The 20,848-nt window shown below is 47.6% G+C and overlaps 1 protein-coding gene across 1 annotated transcript in view; it reads left to right on the forward strand.

The window, feature by feature from the left end:
* CFTR (CF transmembrane conductance regulator) overlaps positions 1 to 20,848 on the forward strand; it is a 1,072,657-nt gene that overhangs the window by 322,611 nt on the left and 729,198 nt on the right. The window contains exon 7 of the mRNA XM_069627944.1: positions 10,347 to 10,472. Coding sequence (XP_069484045.1) covers positions 10,347 to 10,472 — 126 coding nt within the window. The remainder of the gene's footprint in view (positions 1 to 10,346; positions 10,473 to 20,848) is intronic.

Raw genomic sequence — 20,848 nt, forward strand, 5'->3', positions numbered from 1 at the left:
CTCTCCCACGGCCACCGCGTCCGCCAATATGGAGAGGGGCAGAAACCAGGCGCCCTTCTTGTGAGACTGATAGCAGCGGACCGAAAACCCACACAAATTGAACAAATCCGAAACCTCCAAGAAACCCTGGTGTACAACGACAAGGAAACAGCAGAAACCTTTCGCATCTTTTATCAAACCTTATACACGACTAACTTTAACGCCACCCAAAGGGAACTGTCCCAATACCTAGCAGACATAGAATTATACTGGGTAGATGCCATGTTAAGGGAACCCCTAAACGCACACATCACTATCGAAGAAATCCTTCAGGCCATCAAAGACCTACCAGGCACCAAAGCCCCAGGTCCGGACGGGCTGATTGGCGAGTTCTATAAAACATTTGCGCCCATTCTTGCCCCGTTGTTATTACAGGTCTATGAGGAGGCACTAGAAACCGGATCGCTCCCCCCAACCCTCCGTGAGGCGAACATGATATTACTCCACAAAACCAACAAACCCCCAGAGGAATGCGGATCATACAGGCAAATATCACTGATCAATTTAGATAACAAGATATTGGCCAAGATTCTGGCCTCCAGACTCATTCCCCTGATGCCTGCGCTGGTTCTAGCGGACCAGGCCGGATTTATACCAGGGCGCAATACCACGTTCGGCATTAGACGCATGTTTGGGGTCTTAGAGGCGATAGACCCTGCACACCAGGCAGTGGCTGTCCTCCTTGATGCCAAAAAGGCTTTCGATTCTATCGAATGGCCGTTTCTCTTTGAAATCCTTCAGAGAATGGGCCTGGGTAAGAGATTCCTCCAACTAACAGCCCTACTATATAACCAGCCCCGATCCCACATCATTCTAGGGAAAACCAGATCAACGGCGATCAACCTCAAAAGAGGAACAAGGCAGGGATGCCCGTTGTCCGACCTGCTCTTTGCGTTGGTGATGGAGCCCCTCGCCTCGGACCTTCGAGCTAAACACATACAAAGAGGCCTATCCTTCGGTCCACATAAATTAATAGTCTGCCTATGCGCGGATGATATTGCCCTGTATATGCGAGCCGATAACAACCCTAAACCCAGTAATCTGTGACATAATAAGATTCGGCAACTTCTCCGGCTTAAAGATTAACCACAGTAAGTCAGTCATATTACCACTCACCCCTGAGACCCATGGCTTCCAAGACGATTATGGTTTTAAATGGGAACACACAAATGTACGCTACCTAGGCATTCAAATGGCCAGAGACCACCAAACACTGTTGCAAGACAACTACGGTAAAGTAATCCAAGCGTTACAAGGGAAAGTCGACAGATGGAAATCACTTCCGCTCACCCTGTGGGGCCGAGTGTCATTAGTAAAAATGGTGATACTCCCCAAACTCCTCTACCTGTTCGGAAATCTCCCCCTGCTAGTGCCCCAAAACCAGCTTCATCATTTAAAAAGCATAATCCTGGAACTTCTTTGGGCGGGCAAGCCAGCCAGAATAGCTTACCAATCACTAATCCAACCTGTAAAAAAAGGTGGAATGGCTCTCCCCGACATAGAACGCTACTATTGGGCATCACAAGCCCAATTCCTTGGGCACTGGTACGCTACACAATGAATTCGCCCTCATGTCCAACTAGAACGCGCCTTGGCATCCCCCAACCTGCTCAGAGCAACCATCCTTGGCCTGACTCACACCCCACATAAAACCCTAAATACGGTCCTTTCTACCATAGCACTGTGGAAGAAAATAGCGTTGAAGTGTGAGATCCAGACAAGGCTCTCCCCTTTACTCCCGGTAAAATTCATTCCCGGAGTCCCACTAACCACAGAAAAAGTCTTCCTAATCTGGGTTGACAAGCTAAAACTTAAAACCATGGGCGACCTCTTTGTCGATGGACACTTCCTCACGCCCGAACAGGCCAGATTCCGCAGAGCCTCTACCGCCCTACACTCGTTTATCTATTTCCGCCTCAGAGGCGCCCTACATACCATACTACCCTCGTTCCCACAACAGCCCGGTACATGGCAATTGCTCCATGGGGTTATCCAGTCGCAAGGTGAGGGCAAGCTAGTCTCGTTGCTTTACAGATCCTTACTAGCAGACACAACTCCAAGCCCGATAACATCTAAAGTGAGGTGGGAAAAAACACTTCAGACCACATTACTGGACGAAGATTGGGAATACATTCTGGCACAAACCCAGAGGATATCCCTAAACACCAGGCACAAACCGATCCACCTAAAATGTACACACCAAGCATACCTCACCCCAGCCAGAATTCATCGCTACCATCCCTCAACCCCCCCACAGTGCGGCCGATGTGGCGCACCAACGGCAGACTTCCTCCACCGCGCTTGGGCCTGCCCGAGGATACAACACTTCTGGGAATCGATTCTAGAAAAGACAGCCGCAATAGTGGACGTACCGATAAAACCCAACCTCAGAATCACTCTTTTGGGACTCACTAAACACTTTCCCCCCACAACACGCAAACCTGGAGGGTTGCTGTTACTGTTGGCGCGCAGAAGAATTGTGATGTCCTGGGGGAAGGGACCCGCGCCGACCCCACAGCAATGGCTGAATGATATATCATACTGCCAAGACACGGAAACAAACTTCACCAAACTGTTACCCTTACACGCCCGGCCGCCTGACATCTGGGGCCCCTACATAAATTATCTAATGTCCAACGGTGACAGTGGGGCTTCCCGAGATGCATCACCTGAACCTCCTCGGAATCCCACGGACGCAAGTCCCGCCATGAACAATACAATTAACCACAAACCACTACAGACCCAGGCGTGGTTATAAGGCGAAGGGGGGCGGAGGACAATGGAGGGGGGACGGGCACGAGAACCACAAGTAATTCCATGTATGTTATGTTATAATTTGGTTTTTGAAAATACAAAAATAAAGTTTAAAAAAAAAAATAAAAAAAAAATAGACCTGTGTACTCTGAGTGGACACAGCCTACAGGCGCAGTCCTCCCTGTCACATTTAGCTGGGATCTGACAGGTGGAGTAGACGATACATCTCATAAGGGGGATGGCCGAAACCTTCCTCCTGTCATGGCCAGCCTAATTAACTATCAAAGGCTCCATGTACGCGCTGTGTCTGTTTGTTTTCCCTCTGAAGATGATGGCAGCAATTAACATATAAATAGAGTATACTTGGGGCCTGGCTGCAGAGGCAAAAATTAAATAGACAGGAAACCCCAACAACCTTTGACATACACTGTGTCAACCTGAAGCCAGCTCCCGCTTCTCAGTATCAAGGGAAGTGACCTGTCATGTCTGTTATGTTATGTTTAAAAAAATGTATTAAGCGCACGTACGCCTTAAGGCATCTTGGCACTAGTGGCATGAACACAAGATTTTGATGGTTTGACTGATTCTAGAATAATTTGGTTTTAAGTAGCCGGTGGAAGACGAGGTGATCAGCAATCCCTGTAAAGTCAGGGGAAGGTCATTCCATGCTTTTGCGGCTGCCACTGAGAAAGCGCGCCCTCCTGATCGAGATAGTCTAAACCGAGGGACCGCTACCAGAAGAGCTGACTGGGAACACAGGGAACAATAGGGCATATAGTGCAAGAATTTCGCTTGCAAATATTCTGCTCCCAGACCGTAGAAGGCCCGGAGCACCATGCACATGGACTTGGAGGAGATCCAATCTGCAACGGGGAGCCAGAGTAGTTGCCTTAGCAATGGAGATATGTGGGCTCAAAGGGGGGTGAAGAATAGATCTGGCAGCAGCAATCTGGAGTAATTGTAGCCGCTTGATCAGATAACCAGGTTGAGCCACACAGAGCAAGTTACAATAATCCAGTACAGGACTAAGGCTGCAACCACTGGAGCCTGACATGCTACAGGAATAAAAGGAAGAACCTTCTGTAGAATGCGGAGCTTGAAGTGGCCGGTCTTGCATACTGCTGCAACCTGCTCATCCGTGGCGAGGGAGGCGGAGATTTTCACCCCCAAGTTTCTGACTGACAGTACAGGTGTGGGAAGTGTGCCAAGAGAGGAGGGCCAAAAATCTGTAGTCCAGAACAGGTGGGGAGATATAGTACCCACGACTAGGACCTCAGTCTTGCTGCCATTAAGCTTTAGCCAGTTTGTCCTCATTCAGGTCCCCAAATCCTCAAGAAACTCCTTAAGTCGGACCGCTGTTTTAAAATGAGTGAGGTCCAAACGGACCAAAATTTGGGTATCATCCGCATATGAGTCGTAGTGGAGCCCATGAGAAGCAGGAGAGGTCTAATATAAACATTAAACAAAATAGGGGACAGTGCCAATCCCTGTGGGACACCACAAAAAAGAGAAACAGGACCAGAGTGAAAGGGAGGCAATGAGACTGATTGAGAACGATCCGCCAAGAAGGCTGTGAACCAGTCCAGGACTTGGCCAGACAGGTCGGCCGCAGAAAGACATGAATGAGACCAGGGTAGAATTGTCAACCGTGTCGAAAGCAGCTGAGAGGTCTAACAGCAGAACTGCTCCGAAACCCCCTTGGTCGACCAGGAGCACTAGGTCGTCTAGCACAAAGTTCAGTGCAGATGTCTGGGACATCTCTTTACAGTAGTCATCCCCGCTGGGGAACCCCATTCAGAAGGTACGGGTATGTGGTTTGGTGGGGAGCAAATGTCTGGTCTCCCTGCAGCTTCAAGGGAGACATGCCGCTTTAATCAGGAACCATAGAGAGCTCAATTAACCAGAGAGACCCTTTGATCCACAACAGACAGGAAGATGGGTTGAACTTAGTCTTACATGTTTTAACCCCTTTACCTTTTCTGTTGCAAAGCACTCTGGTTATGACCTTGTGCATACAGGTGATTGTTGGGGGGGGGCACCCTGGATTAGTTCATCAATGTAGGCTTAGCCTACACCAATCACTGTGGCCCATTTGGCTTTAAAAGAGGGTTGACCCCTCTTTTGGGCAGATCATCTGAAGACTTTGCAAGGAGTAACAAGAACTCATTTGGACCCTGGCTGAAGGTACAGTCTGCCTTACAGCTTCCACCAGTGAAGGAAGGCCCGGATTTCCAAAGAGAGAAGCAAGATCCCTCCCCTAAACATCTCCCAGGGAACATGGGGAGATACTGAATCCAGAGGACCCTCCAGCAGCTCCAGAACCTGTACCCAGCCAGCACACAGTATGCCCTGCTAGGCTCTGCAAGCAAGCTTCCTAGATGAGAAGGGCAAGAGAGTCTCTTAACCAAACCCAGGACAAGCCTGTACCAGCAACACTCTCTTCAGCTTTGGGCTGTCTGCCTCAAAGGACGCCACAAGCGCAGTGAAGAAGCTAGGAGGAGTGCACCGACAAGCATCAACCAGCGTCTGCCTTAAAGGACATTTTTGAGCCAGTCGGGCCGCTGCACCTGCAACTGACTGCACCACTGACCATTGTTATGCCGCAGTCGCTAACACCGTCCAAGATGCCTCGCCAAGTGCTTCAGACCTGCCGACCAGCACTGAGACAACAATTCCTGAAACCGAGCCGCTGTGCAGGCCAACCTGCAGCCGTCCATCCAGCCTCGCTCGCAAAACTGCCTTTCGCCTGATAACCGCAGCTGTCTTCTGTCTTGTACTCTGTCGCAGAAGCTGCAAAGCGCCCTGAAACTGACTCGATGCTGTTGAGCACCAAGAACTTCTACAAGTACAAGGCACATTGTGGTTCTGTCCCCCTAGTCCATCTCCGAAGGGCCCTAGTGACATTCTACGAACCATTGCTCCCTTTGTGTTGAAACCAAGTATCATTGAACTATTGCAATTCATTACTTTACCCTCCTGTCAGTATCCAGAGTGCATCCCATTTCCTTCTTGAAACTGTCTGTCCTCTGCATTCCTTTACATGTTGGGTTGTATTTTGTAGTGTGCTAGAGCTATCTGTTGAATAATAATAAAGTAGATATTTGTATACAACTATGACTGGACAGTCCCTTTTATCATTGGGTAATAATTGTATTTTCGTTGTGTTGCAAATAACCAACGATCCACGACCTTGCAGAGATAAGCCTGCCGTTCCGTCCATGCTTCCAAAATTGGACAAGGAGGTTTATAATTTGCTTGTGTTTCCAATCTATTCAGATCCCTTCAGGTATACTAGATGTGTGGGTCTGATTGATGGTTTAGAAACCGATATTCATCCCTGGACCACTGGTGCCCACTGAAGTTGATTTGTCACAGTCACATATTCGAATCCTGGCTGGTTCAACGTAAGCCTTTCATCCTTCTAAGTTTGATACAATGAGAACCATTAAATCACGGAATAAACACTGAAGTAATAGAAGCACTTTGAAGCGGAGGGAATCTGCCCTTAAGCCCCTTAGAAATAGCTGATAGTATTATTGGTACTGTTGGCTCGACAACCCAGGCCTGGTTGACAATAATCATTCTAAGTGCACAATACCTCCCTCACACCAAGGCACTGCTGCATGCAGTTAAGACTGTGGGAGGGGGGTGGTTAAAGGATGGACCTGTCAAGCACCAACCACACTAGGTTTCCAAGCTAACTACTGACTATATGAATAACCCCCATTTAGATTCACTGGGCCTCATCACTAGGGTGCCGGTCTGGTAACACTGGTGCCGGTAAGCGTACCGGCACCATTGTTACCGGACCGGCACACTCTAAGTTCTGTGAGCGGCTGCCGTCCCACCTGCCAGGTCGGACATGGCGGGCGGAACGGCAGCCACTCGCAGACTTTCACAGAGGCATCGACATCGTTATTTACAGTGCCGGTGCCTCTGTGTTCCCCATTCCCATGGGGAATATCATTTTTCCGGAGCCTGACTTCCCAGACCGGTGGGGTTAGAATCCCCTGCGTTACTGGCAAGCCAGGAGCTGGAAAAATTCACGAGTCCGGCAGGAGCCTGCCGGTTTTACCAGCACGGCTACCGCCGGACTCGTAATGAGGCCCATGGAATTGATTTGGGCACTTGTGGACGGTACTTGGAGAACTCTGAGTTAAGTATTCTAGTTGAAGATAATTCTAAGAGAAAACTCCGAAGGTCTAATTTTATTTAAAAAAGTGTAAATTGCACTGAGGGGACAACCTATGTCTGCACTTTGGTGGGATAGAAACATGTAGGCTGTCTTGGGCTAATCCGGAGGGTCACATATTTGTTGTCAATGGACTTCACAAGTGTCCTCAAGACCCTATGAATGTCAACCAACAACTTAATTTGAAAGCCAGCATTCCTTATGTGTAGATTGGTGCCTATTGTGATATAAGAAGAAATGCACTTTAGATATGGTTGCACTTCCAATTTGTACTAATGAATACATGGTACCTTTTGCACACATGGTCCAGTAATTTTTTTCTAATAATAGCCTGATTTTTTATACGTATTTTTAACCACTCATAATAAAATATATGTATATATTTTTCTGAGGTTCTCATAGTGTATTTTCTTCCACCCAGTACTGAGATCCAGAGACTTGGCACTGCAACTGATGCGTGGTTGTCCTTTGGTGCCCTCCAGCAGTTTTCATCACTTGCACTACAAATGGAACAACCCGTGTTAAACCCCCTGAAAACACACTTCATATTGCAAAACGTGTAAATGCCTCCCCACAATGTATGCTTGTCGGAGCCATTTACCATGGATTCCCAATGAACCTGCCTGCTTTTCTGCCTCCAAAAGGACATTCACATAATCCTATTCATCGGTGTCAGCGGCCATGGGTCTACGAATCAAGTTTCCCTGGACTGCCACTCTCACAGTCAGGACAAAAAGGGCTCTTTCCCTTGCTTGTGTGTACGTACCCCAATGTAAGGCTTCCGTTGTTTCTGTGGAACTATGGGTACAACTGGTTGAAAGAAAAAGAAAAGGAGGTGGGGCAATGCCATGCATGGTGATCTACATGGGTCCCAGACGTGACTGGGAAGGTCAAAGATGTTAATTGAAAGGTGTGGAAACTCAGGGTGAGGGGAGAAGCTGAGGAGCACCCCAGGCCTATGTCAGCAGTGGCCAATATATAATAAGCGAACAGTGTGAGGGGTAATGCCTGATGGAACTTGTGAAGGGGAGAAGAGGGATGACCGAAGTTTCATAGCTGGTATGCAACACTATTATTGCACAGAAGTGCCTGGCTGTGATGAGTCTAAGAGTTCACCTGCGAGGGGCCGGGAGCAGAACATTTGTCAGGGTCAGGTGTGAAAATATTGGCGTGCCAAGCTTTGTTGCCGCTGCGGGATTAGAAGAACAATAACACAGGTAGCATAGCGTAAGCACACTCTTAACATATGATCAGAACAAAGAGCACCCATGCGCTTGCTCTGCTCTACCTCTCAGTGAAGGCTGCTTCGCACCGGCTCTGGCTGATTCGCAGTACTTGTTTCATATGGTGGTGGGCAGGGATACTACAGGGAGCCGGAGAGATTTAGATGCTACAGTGGCTCCCGGCTTATTTGCAAATGTCACAGTGAGCCTGGAAGCCCAGACAAGTGAGCAAGACAAAGGGCCTCATTACGAGTGTAGCGGTCCGGAAATGAGGGTGCCGGTAAGCTTACCAGCACCCTTGTTTCCGGACCGCCACACTACGAGTCTGCCTGCCGGGGCCGCCGCGCCCGACAGGTCTGACCCTGCCGAGTGCAGAGGCCCCGGTAGGCAGATTCTACACGGTGGGGCCGGCACTGTTAGCAACAGTGACAGAGCTTCCGTCTCCTCACTCCCTTAGTGTCATATGGGACTTTATGGGAATGGGGAATTAAAGAATCCAGCGCCTGACTTCCCACGCTGCCGGGACTTGTAATGTCTCTGTGGCCCCGGGAAGTCAGGCGCCAGATTCATTGTTTCAGATTTGGCAGTAACACGCCGGTCTCTGCCTTAATGCCAGTAAGATTGAGATTCTCCTCATCGGCACTCCCACTCCCTCCTTTCCTGTCACTCTCCTGCCAGCCTCTCTTGGCCCTCCTCCTCCTCCTCCCACCTGTGAGGCTAAAAACCTCTGGGTCATCTTCGACTCCACACTCTCCTTCTATCCTCACATCTCTGACATCTCTAAGAAGTCAAACTATCAGCTGCACCTCGTCAGAGGTATCCTTCCCATCCTCTCCTTTCCCCAGAAGCTCACTGTCTCCAGAGCTCTGGTTCTCTCTAGGCTGGACTATTGCAACAGCTTATTTCTAAATTTTCCTGCTTCTACTCTCTACCCTCTCCAACTCATCCACAACAGGACTGCAAGACTTATCCTTGGCCTCAAGCCCAGGGATTGTATCTCTCCAGGACTGAAATCTCTGCACGCTGCAAGGATGAAGTTGAAAACCCTCTGCATTGTCCACAAGGTCTTCTGGGGCCTGGGGCCGCAATACCTTCAACTCTCTATTCCTAAATATCTACCTTCTTGAGCTCTTCACTCATTCGCTTCCAACTCCCTCAGGGTCAGTCACTTCTCCAAGCAACGAGTTGGTGGTAGATCTCTTTCTCCGGCTGGGGCCTCCCACTGGAACGACCTCCCTGCCTCCCTGAAACATGAGAAGAACCATCTCTGGTTCCGTAAGCACCTCAAAACCTTTCTCTTTGCTTTGGCTTTTTCTCCTCCTCTCCCCTGCTGACTTCCTGGTTGAAACCTAACCTGCACTGGTTACCTGGCTACCCTCTGATCTCGGGCCCAGGTCCCCTCCCCAGGCAATCGAACACCTGCACTGCCTTTCTGGCAACTTGGGGACTGTTTCTGTAGCCCCCCAGTCCCACTTCCAGCACTTGATACATGTTGTCTGCACTTACCCTTGCCACTTGCTGGCCGCACTTCTACTATTGTTATTTATTCTTTTATCCCATGTACTGCACTGTCCCTGCCCCCCTCCACTCCCCTTTGCACTCTCCCCTTCCCTTTCCCATGCCCCTGCGCGATCTGAATGACACCTGGCATAGTAGGGTGGTTTGTCTGTCTTCCCCCTGTTCCCCCTACCTTGCCGCGTCGCGTCTTGTTATCATATCATTCAAACAAACGTGGCATGGCAAGCTCAACCAAAATGGCACTATAAAATGACATAAAGTGATAGTGCGGTCTGATGCCAACTCTGCTACTTCTTTTACAACAGAAACAAAAGGCAAGTGTAAAATAAAAACGCGATGGCATTCAGACTTTTCCCAACCAAATACCAATTTTCCTATGGAACATGCATATGCATGATTTCAGAGGACTTGACCTCACATTGGTCCTTGAAAACAATCAGTGGTGAAGGATCATGGGAATTGCAGTTCAAAGCATCTGTAAGGCCATAGAATGAGGACATCACGGTGTGATTTTTCTTAAAACTAGAAAGTAGTTCTCAATCTATTGGTTTTGGCACTTGCCTTCCAATTGCATCCTATTAACGCATACAATGTTCTTACTTCGCCCATATCTTCCGTAGAGACAAGAGAGCGGGAAAGATCAATGAGAGGCTTGTGATCACCTCAGAAATTATCGAGAACATACAGTCGGTGAAGTCCTACTGCTGGGAAGAAGCCATGGAAAAGATTATTGAAAGCATAAGACAGTAAGTGATAACCCTCAACCTGATCAGTGCCTCAACATGTCTGCGGATTCTAATGCAAGGCATCGCTATCGTGCTTGGCTATTGAACAGCGCTTTAAATGGGATGAGAAAAGTGGGGTGTCCTTAAAAGATTCATGATAGTGGAACTGTCCTAAAAAGTTCAAGGGTTATATCTTTATATATAAATAGGAGATGGACTTCGCCAAAGTGGGACAGGGTCAGAACCTGGCAAAGGCCACATTCTGCCAGCCATGTGACCTTGGAAACAGCGTCCCTGCTTAGCTCTTCTTAGACATAGATTTGGGGAAAACAATCACTACCACGTTCCACTGGGAAAAGGAAGCCTCCTGCCCTCTTACTCATGACCTAAGTCCATTGTTTCTAGACTTTCTGTTTGACCTCATTCCAAGTTGTCTGCACCTTCTTACTCTTGCCAGATCCACAATGTCGCTCTCACATTTCTTTGTTTCCCCTCCAGACAGCTCTCCACCGAGCGCATATTGGCTTTCTCTCTGTCCCCCATTTACTTCTTCCATCTTGGGTTCTGCACATTCATGCTTCTTCCAGTGTCCATCATCCATTCAGGGGCTCACTGCCCAGTTCGCCCCAGAGCTGCATGTTCTCTTCTCAGTCTCTCTTCTTTATATTCTCCATGGTCTTTGCTCCCTCATCTCTCCCCGAGAGCCACCTTTGCCCCTTTCTGATCCTCTCCCCAAAAGCCTCCAATGCCCTCTCCAATTTGTTCTCTTCAATGCTGCCTCTACCCCAGTTCTGTCTTGCTTAATGCAAATCCCTGGGTACATTGACTCTGTCTTTCTCAATGGTGTTCCCCTGGGTCCCTCTTCTCTGTCTATTTCTTCTGTCTATCCTCTTCCTCCTTGAGCCCATGTGTTGTCGGCCAGGCCCCTTGTGTGTGCTTTGATCACTCCCCCTTCAAGTTCTTTCTGTCCGCCTTGTGCTCTCAGCCAGGCCTATGTTCCCTCTCCTGTCCATTTCTTTTACTCCTACTGGTTCTCTTTAACCTTATAGTCTTAACCTTCATGCATCTTCCCACCTTCTTTGGCCTCCTGACTCTAAGACTCACCCTGCTCGCAGTACTTTCCATAGGATTAGTCTTCCCATCAACCCTCATGCCTTTTCTACCGCAAAATATTCTCTGGCTTGGTCTCATTTTCCTAATGAACCCCATTTTTCAAATCCAAGTTGCCTCTCTTAGCCCTCTCCTGCTTTTTGCTTGGAAGCTCCTTGCCCATAGCCAATTCACCTGGTCTCCCTTGTCTCTATCACTTCGCTTCTTTGTTCCTTCTTCCCCCTACATATTTCCCCTACTTTTTCACACTCACAAGCTCTTTTTCATCATCCCTCCCCCGCGCAGTCAATAGTAAGCCGTTTTCTCCCTGTCCATTTCATGTCTACTATGAACGAGTACACTGTGCCACTGCCGGCCTTCTTCTGCTTCCCTTTCGCTCTTCACCTGACCCCACCGTTAGCCACTTGCCCTATTGGCTCTCTTCACCTGTGCTTCTTGTCACCTCAGTTCTTTCTCCTATTGTTTGCTTACCCCGCCCTGCATAAGTCATACTCCTCGGTGTCTGCACCAGAACCTCCATTTATAGGGCGAGTCAGCAGCTCTTTAGGAGTCCTTCACACAAGGAGAAGGACCGGTGCCCCAGCCTCTCAGTGTATGTGGCTAGGATGGCCATGGGCTGCCTACTCTCACCTTGGCCTTGCCCTTTGTCCACCCCTTGACCCACCTCAAGCTCCCTAGCTTGGGTGTGGATTGAGAGGAGTTGAGTAAAAGGGACCTCCTCCGATCCAGCTAATAAGAATTAAGCATATAATTAAAATACGTAAAGGAACACTGTTTAGTTTCCCGAGGCGCAGCGGGGACTTTGAATGTCTGACTGTGAGAGTTAAATGGACCTGGGCAGGGACCCATCCTGGTGACACTTTTTGATGTTTGATTCATTTGGGGGTAAGCCTTCGTAAAGCCCTATTATTCAGCAATAAAGAATTATTTACAAGTTGAAACTCGTGATCAGATCCGTACCGCAACTTACTGTGTTTTTGACAGTTGACAAGAGACACTAAAAGGTACACTTTCTCAAGTGTTTTATGTCAAAAACATGAAGTTATTGGACGGGTCAGTAAGTGGGAATGCTCCTGTTAGGGTGTTCAGCCATATAATATACAGTAGTGTCACTGAGCGCTCTATAAGCACATGACATTATTGCTATTTATGCTGTTTCCTTATGCATATATTGCCGGCCAAACTTTATATAATGTCTGGTATCTATCCGAGTAACTTTGCTCCACACCATGAGGTGTGCTGGTGGGGGAACAGCACTCACAAAGGCAGTTTGAAGTGAGCAGGAATTGATGCTGAGTTCCGTTACTTTTTATTTTTGGACTCATAGGTCCTCTACTTTTTACAACCATTTTAACCATTCCCGAACAGTATTTTTCAGCTTTTGAAAATTAGCTCTTTATTTTACTTGAACTTTATTTAAAGCAATCACTTAATTTGGGAATTTGATGAGCTGCTAAGCACTACAGAAATGTATAAAACCTTAACCTTACGTGCAGGAAAAAAAAGAAGAAAATCAATTCCATATGGTCCTCTTTGCCTATGCCACCACTTTGGCCGTCTCTTCACGACCCCTAAATTCTGCATCCTGACCTGTGTTGAAACCTGGCCCTAAATCGAATCGTAAGCTAGCAACTTTCTCACAGCGCCTCTTTGTGCATGTGTATAGGACGCAGTCCCCTAACCTGCACCTCTCCTTCCATCTTGATGCACTGCAGAGAGGACAAGATGGGAGCAGATGCTTTCTGCTGTCCATCATTTACAATATTTTATATTTTAGTACGGTTTTCCTATAAGAGACGGAGTTGGGAGAAATCAGGATCGATGTTTTGAGTGTAGGAATTGAAAGTAGTTGTTTATTATTTGTACGGTGCACACAGTGAACTAGATAGATGTTTGGTGATTGTACTGCAATTCAGGAGCTTTTATTTGCAAGCACTGTCACATGGCCCATCACACAGTGGCGTAACACAAATGTGGGCCCCCCAACCCCTGCGAGCCATGCTGAGGCCCCCCCCAACTCAGCAACAAATCACAGGTAATGGCACACTCGGGGCAGGCCTAGATGATCACGCTTGCGCAATACGCACAAACATGCTGCTGAAGGGGTATGCTGCACACTGTACTAGGAGAAAGATATAAATATGTGTTTTAATGCAATATACAGCAAAGTTTCTGAGAAAAATTGGCTAAAAGGCCAGAGCGTTTGCAATTGTTTTGTAGGGTAACACCAATTCAATACATGCAAGTCACCAACAGTGCACCTACATGAATGCGTTGCTATTAAAAATGCCATGCCACATTAAAAACATGTCCTACTGGCTGCACAATGTACACCAATGTAAACACGTAATAACATTACAGTAAAGCATGCCAGGCCACATTTAGACATACCTAGACTGGTTGCACCAAAATACCAGTTGAAGCAATAACACTCATCAAGAAGAGAGCACCCATTCAAGCCCGGGTCTCTGCGGCCTCTAACAACACGACCAAAACTCTTTAAAATTTGCAAGGAACTGGTCAATCTTGTTGCAGTTTCAGCTCTGAGATCAGTAGGGAGGGTATTCCATAGCTTAGGTGCGAGGTAGGGGAAACCTATTCCCCCTGCCTTGGTCCTGTGTATGGCTCTGGCCTCTCATTTCTCCACTAAAACTCAGGACATCCTGTCCTCTATCTCCTCTTCCTCTCTGCCTCCCTTTGACCATCTCTACCTCTCCTCCTCCTTTCTCCTCTTTATCTCTGACAACACCTGACAAGGTTTCTAGAGAAGTCCGATCTATGAAAGTGTCCAAACAGGTGCTCCCTTGCTCCTACAGAACCATCAAGGACCATATTGACACCCTCGCTCCAGCCTTGGCCGATTTCTGTAATCACTCTTTCGCCACTGGAACGTTCCCCTCTTCCCTTAAGCACTCCCTTGTGCACCCACTCCTCAAGAAGCCGTGTGCTGATCCTACCTGCCCAGCAAACTATTGCTCAATTTACATCACCCCTTTCCTGGGCAAACTCTTGGAAAAGCTGGCCATCTCCCAGCTTACTCTCCACACTGAATCTGTTGTATTCATGACCATCAGTCTGGCTTCAGAGCTGCCAGAGGCATGGAAACTGCTTTCCTGAACACCCGTGAAGATCTGCTCTCTAACCTTGATTTCAGCATTCCTTCTGTCCTAATCCCCCTTGATCTTTCCTCTACTTTCGACACAGTCAACCACACTATCCTGATCAATCGACTATGTGAGAACCTGGGCATCACGGAGTCTGACCTCCTTCCTTTTGGACTGCCCCTTCCAGGTTCAACTTGGTCCCTTTCTCTCTGCCACCTTCCTCTCTACCTGTGGCATTCCCCATGGCTCTATCCTCTCACTCTGTTTTTTAAACTTCTACTTGGCCCCTTTGGCCCCCATGATCTGTACTTTTAGTGTTACGCGGATGACACTCAGCTTTGTGGCACCTCCAACGATCTGTCTTAATGCCAGTAAGACAGAGATCGTTCTCATTGGGAACCCTGCTCCTGCTTTCCCCCTCTCACTCTGGCGGCCCACCTTGGGGCCTCTTCCTTCGCCTTCCTATGAGGCAAAAAACCCTGGTATCATCTTTGACTCCACTCTCTCTTTCTCTCCTCACATCTCCTCACATCTCGGAAGTCGCCAAGAATTCCCACTATCAGCTGCACCTCCTCAAAGGGACTCTTCCCTTTCTCACTTTCCCCCAGAAGCTCACTGTCTCCAGAGCCCTGTTTCTCTCTAGGCTGGACTACTGCAACAGCCTCTTTCTCAATCTGCCTTCCTCTATTCTCCGCCCTCTGCATCTAATCCAGAACAGGGCTGTAAGACTTATCCTTGGCCTCAAGCTCAAGGATCTTATCTCTCCAGCCCTGAAATCTCTCTACTGGCTCCCGGTGGCAGCAAGGATCAAATTCAAGACCCTTTGCATTGTCCACAAGGATTTCTGGGGTCGGGCCCACACTACTTTCACAAGCCCTTCCCCCAGCTACCTTCAACTCTCTAAGGGTTAGACACTTCTCCAGGCAGAGAGTGGGGGGTAGAACTCTCCTCTGCAGGTGCCTCCCTCTGGAATGGCCTCCCTGCCCCTCCCAAACTTGAGCGGACCACCTGAAGTTCCGGAAGCAGCTCAAAACGTTCCTCTTCTCCTCTGCTTTCTCTCTCTCCCTCCCCTGCTGACCTACTGACCTACCTGTCTGCTGTACCGACTGGTTGCTTGGCTACACTCAGAGTCTCAATGAGTCCAGGCTCTTTCTTGATCAGTCACCCTTGCACTGCCTCCGGACCTACCACAAACCTAGGGGCTGAAAATGTAACCCTACAGTCCCTTGTTCTCCTTGCACTACCCAGAGTCGGGCTGCCCTGGCTGCACTTACTCAGAGCATTACTGCCCTGTTTCCCCCTCCCATCTTCCTTGCACTTCCCCCCTCTCTTTCACCTTGCATTTCTCGTTCTCGCACTTGCACGCTCTGAATGGCACAAGGCCTAGTAAGATAGTTAGTCCTCCCTCTATCTTCCCTCCCTTGTTGCGCCTAGAAAGACTTGTGTACAGGCGTGTTATAAATGACTTATATCATATCATATAATTTTATCACAGATGCCCAGAAAAATGTACAATGCTGCAGTAAGAAACGGATAGACTGGCAGCACCCAAATGCCAGTGTAGCCAGGTAATTACACTTCACAGGACTGCTTTATCAGAAATGTACAGTTAAAAAACAGTCATATCAAACTGAGGAATGACTAGACTGACTGCAACAAAATGCCTCTTTAGCCACTAATACCACATATAATGCTTGCTTAGCCTGGACAAAGACAACCATTATGAGTTATCGCACAATCCCGCCCCAACACATCCCCTCTACCTCCCATCCCCTACCCCAACCTCCAAAATCAGCTCCTTGGCCCAGAATTACCTTCACGTCCCCCGTGCTTGTCCCAGAGCTTACATATGAGATTCCTTGCCTCATAGGTAAGTACTGGGATGAGGAAGAGTGGGACTAAGAGTAATGAAGATTACAGGTAGCTAAGTCAGGCATTACCTCCAAGTACCTCTACCTCATCCCAGTACTTGTGTATGAGGCAGAGGTGCATGGTAAATTGTTTAGGCAATTTAAATCGTGATGTGGGTTTAGTACTTGCATGCCAGGGGAGTGATTGGAAGGTTAGAGAGGGAATAGGAAACCGCTCATTCTCACAGCAGTCCATAAGTGGGTGCTTTCAGACTTAAAGGAGTGAGTTAACTGCTTGTAACATTGAAGCTGCACTAGAATAGTCTCATCAAAATGTGTAAAGAAGTTAGATGCCCCCACACAAATAAGTTTGACCCTCCTCCAGTGCCCGTGAAGTAAGCGCCTCTCCCAACATTTGAAGGATTAGCCCCCCGAATTGTACGTTTTGTTGCACCCCTGAAAACAAGCACACACACCATTCACCATGTACACACATGCACACCCAGCCATCCATACATTTAAGTGTGCACACTTTCACCATACAGGCACACCCATGCAGCCATTCATACATTTAAGTGTGGACCCTTTCACCATACAGGTACACCCAAGCAGCTACCTGTACATTTAAATCTGCAACCTTTCACCATAGAGGCACACACACCCAGGCACCCACCGATACATTTAAGGGTGCACCGTTTCACCATACACTCACACAGGCAGCCACCTATACCTTTAACTGTGCCCCCTTTCACCGTACGTGCACAAATGCACACCCAGCCACCCATACATTTGTGTGTATCCTTTCACCACACACTCAAACAGGTAGCCACCTACGCATTTAAGTGTAGACCCTTTCAAAATACACTCACACACGCACTCATCGTGGGGTTGAGCTGAGCTCTATTACTTCAAAAAGAAATTGTTTCTTTTAGAAGGCCCTCTGACTTCATGAAGAAATTATTTCCGTTAAGGACCGAACCATAACAGAAATAATTTCTTTATGAAGGCAGAGTGACTTCAAAAATAAACTATTTCTGTTTGAAGTCATAGAGCTCCCCCACCCCAGCCTGGGGTCTTCCATGTCATGGGGTGGGGAGAGCCCTCGGACTACAAAAAGAAATGTTCTTTTTGTAGTCACTCTGCCTTCATAAAGAAATTATTTCTGTGGCCCCCCCCTTTATGCCAGTGCCATCACATTGTTAACCATTAAGCCTTCATACATTTTGCTTAGAAGAGATAATATCTTAATTGCTTTTTGGGTGTCCTGCTCAGGGCACCAGAGTAGGCGCTGCTGCATGCCAAATACGGTGGTGCTAGTTCTATTAAAGGAAAATTTTCTTTTTCGCAACCAGCTTTCATTACATGTTTTAACCACCAGTTTGTAGACAAAAAGCTGCAAAACTCTAATGCAGGATTGGCAACCTATGGCACTCCAGTTTGTTTTTTTACCACAGTTCCCATTAGGCAGAGCCAGTATATTGCAAATTGAGGTATCAAGAGAGTCATGGGTCTCATTATGAGTTTGCCGGCCTGGAAATAAGGTGCCAGTAACAAAGTGTACCAGCACTTTTCCATTACCGACAAACTCCAAGTCTGCCTGTAGGGGCTGTGATCTACCGGCAAGCCTGACCTGCCGGTAGTTCAGACCCCTACCGGCAAACAATTGCCACAATCACCGGCACTGAAATAACCAGCGCCTGTGATTTCGGCATCCCATGGAGTCCTATGGGCTCCAGGATTTACCAGCGTCTCCGCCACCCGTAATACTTGGATATCGGGTGGTGAAGACGGTACGGTAGTCCCCTGGTATCCTGCCATGAGTACCGGCGGGATACCGGGGGACTTGTAATGAGTCCCATAGTGTTAAGCATCTGGAGAGCAGCAGGTTGTAGACCCATGCCCTAAGCCGGTGGAGCGAGAGAAGTAATAAAAGAGGACTAATGGGAGGAACTCAGCAAAATGGCAGAGAGCCGGTGGCACATGGCTGTGCAGACCGAGTAAGCATGTTGCCCACACAGTCGGTATAGGAAGAAAATACATTTTTGTAGGTGTGCTGAAGAAGAACGGCCACGTGTTGGCGACAGTGTGCATGTGACTTGGGAGAAGTGAAAACAATGTGTTACTAAGGGTCATTTCATCATGACCAGTGTAGGAAATGGAGGCATACAAGCAAGGCATACTACTTTTATCCCTTCATTTCAATCACTGTTTGACTGCTTACAAGGCAGAGAAGGAGCATGGAGCAGAGTTTAGATCGACTCTGTGCTTTCCTCCTTTGTCTTATAAGTGCACAACGTTTTCCAGCTGCAAGTGATTTTCATGCAGGCATAAAATAAATGGATTCCTATGGAATCTGCATGCTTAGTAAATGCTGTCTCAAAGTGTAATTTGCAGACTGTTTTTACTTTTTGACAAGACAAAGAGTCTAGGGGAAGAGGATTGGCAGATTCACTCGTTATACTCATCACTATTACACTATACCTTGCCAATGTAATTGTTTATTTATAAAGCACTTATACACGGGTGATCGCTTCAAAGCACTTCAAGGCGGGAAGGGAACAAGGGAATACAGTAATCATTCTTAGGCCTTGAAGTTTCCGAATGATCTAAACAGAAAGACTAGCATACTAGGCCTGACAGAGTTTCTCCTAGTGCAAGTGCATGAAGTGGTACAGTTTCGACCCAGCTAGGGTGGGTGACAGAAAAAGGCAGGAGGGGCGGGACAGGACAGACAGGACAGACAAACCTATCCGTCCTAGAACATTAAGGTAATGCACGAGTACAGCTGGAGGTGCAAGGAAGAGGGGGTGGGGGGAACAAACACTTCCAGTCCAACAGCGCCCTGGGTTAAATGCAGAGTGGTTGCCTCGCTCATAGATTGTAACCAGAAAGTGCAGTAATGCTGAACATAGTGCAGTGGCCCGGAGGCAAGTGCAAAGACTGTTGGGGGAGCCTGAGACCTGTAGGGCTCTGGAGCTGAACCAGGGAACCAGTCAGCGAAAACTGAACAGAGTTAGGGAGGAGAAGGAGGAAGGAGGGTTGAGAAAACAAACGGAGGTTAGCTGGGTAGAGGGAGAGAGAAGGAGCAAGAGAAGAGGAAGGTCTTGAGGAGTTTCCGGAATTTAAGGTGCTCCGGCTCAAGACGGAGAGAGGCAGGGAGGCTGTTCCAGAGGGAGGCACCTACAGAGGATCTACCCACAAATCTCTGTTAGTGAAAGTGGCTCACCCACAGAGAGTTGGAGGAGGACGAGCAGAGGACTCTAGAGGGAGAGTATTTAGGAATGCTTAAAATTACATGCTGGGGCCGGGGGACTGAACAGCGCATAAGAACTAACATTGGCAGTCCCCTGCATGCATTAATACCTCATAGAAAATGTCCCCCATTTCGGGGTTGGACATTGCGGACATGGTGAACGGTCATCTTATTATAGAAAGGGTAGTCCATGACGTGATATCTTGTACATAGCTTGAAATCAAAACTACAATGGAATTACAAATTCCAAAACTCATTGGCACTTTTATTTACAAAAAGAACACCACCCATGAGGAAGCACTAAAACACTGCAACAAAAACTTAAACGCTGAATGCTCTTAGGTATCTATTCAGCCATAATTGTACACTTACCACTCCAAACCTTAAAACCCCCACCTCTTTGAACTGAATTGAATTGATATTTTATTTATTTTGCGCTCATACACAAATGTTTCAGAGTGTTTCTTTCCCTCTAATCATCACAAGTGCATCACTTTATACAAATGTACCTCGCAATCCCGTTTGCGGATTCAATTGTAAAAGTAAGTAGCATACAAATGCGGAATTAACTATGCAATAGTAGCATTTTTAACACTAATTATTCTGGAATTTGAACACATTTTGTTTGCACATTAGCTGAAACACCCCCAAACTGATTGTCTCATGTAAATGTGACTTCCAGCTAACAAACATTATTGCAATGCATGCCAACACCCATAGGGGTACATTGGACTATGAAATTAAGCAAAATGATAGATTACTGAAAAATGCAAAGTTTGAATCACTTGTTTGGTATTGTGCTATTTGCCTCTCAGTTTCTTTCTCCTGCAGTATCAGCAGAGGAGCCTTGCTTATTTTCTCTTCTCTGCTTATTGACTCCTGTGGCATGGTTGCATTGATACTGGCGAAATCCGTTTTTCAGTAAGACAACTCAAAAGAGCCACTAAGAACTGTGATGAATCTAACAACGTCATCACTGCCTCTCTGAGGAAACTGCCCATATGGCCAGGTAAAGGCAGCTGCTACCTGAACCTGACCCTGACAGTGGCTGTCTGAGGGAAGACCCTATGGGGGGTGACA

This window comes from Ambystoma mexicanum, chromosome 12, assembly GCF_040938575.1.
Source record: "Ambystoma mexicanum isolate Mex_15411 chromosome 12, UKY_AmexF1_1, whole genome shotgun sequence".
Lineage (NCBI taxonomy): Eukaryota > Metazoa > Chordata > Amphibia > Caudata > Ambystomatidae > Ambystoma > Ambystoma mexicanum.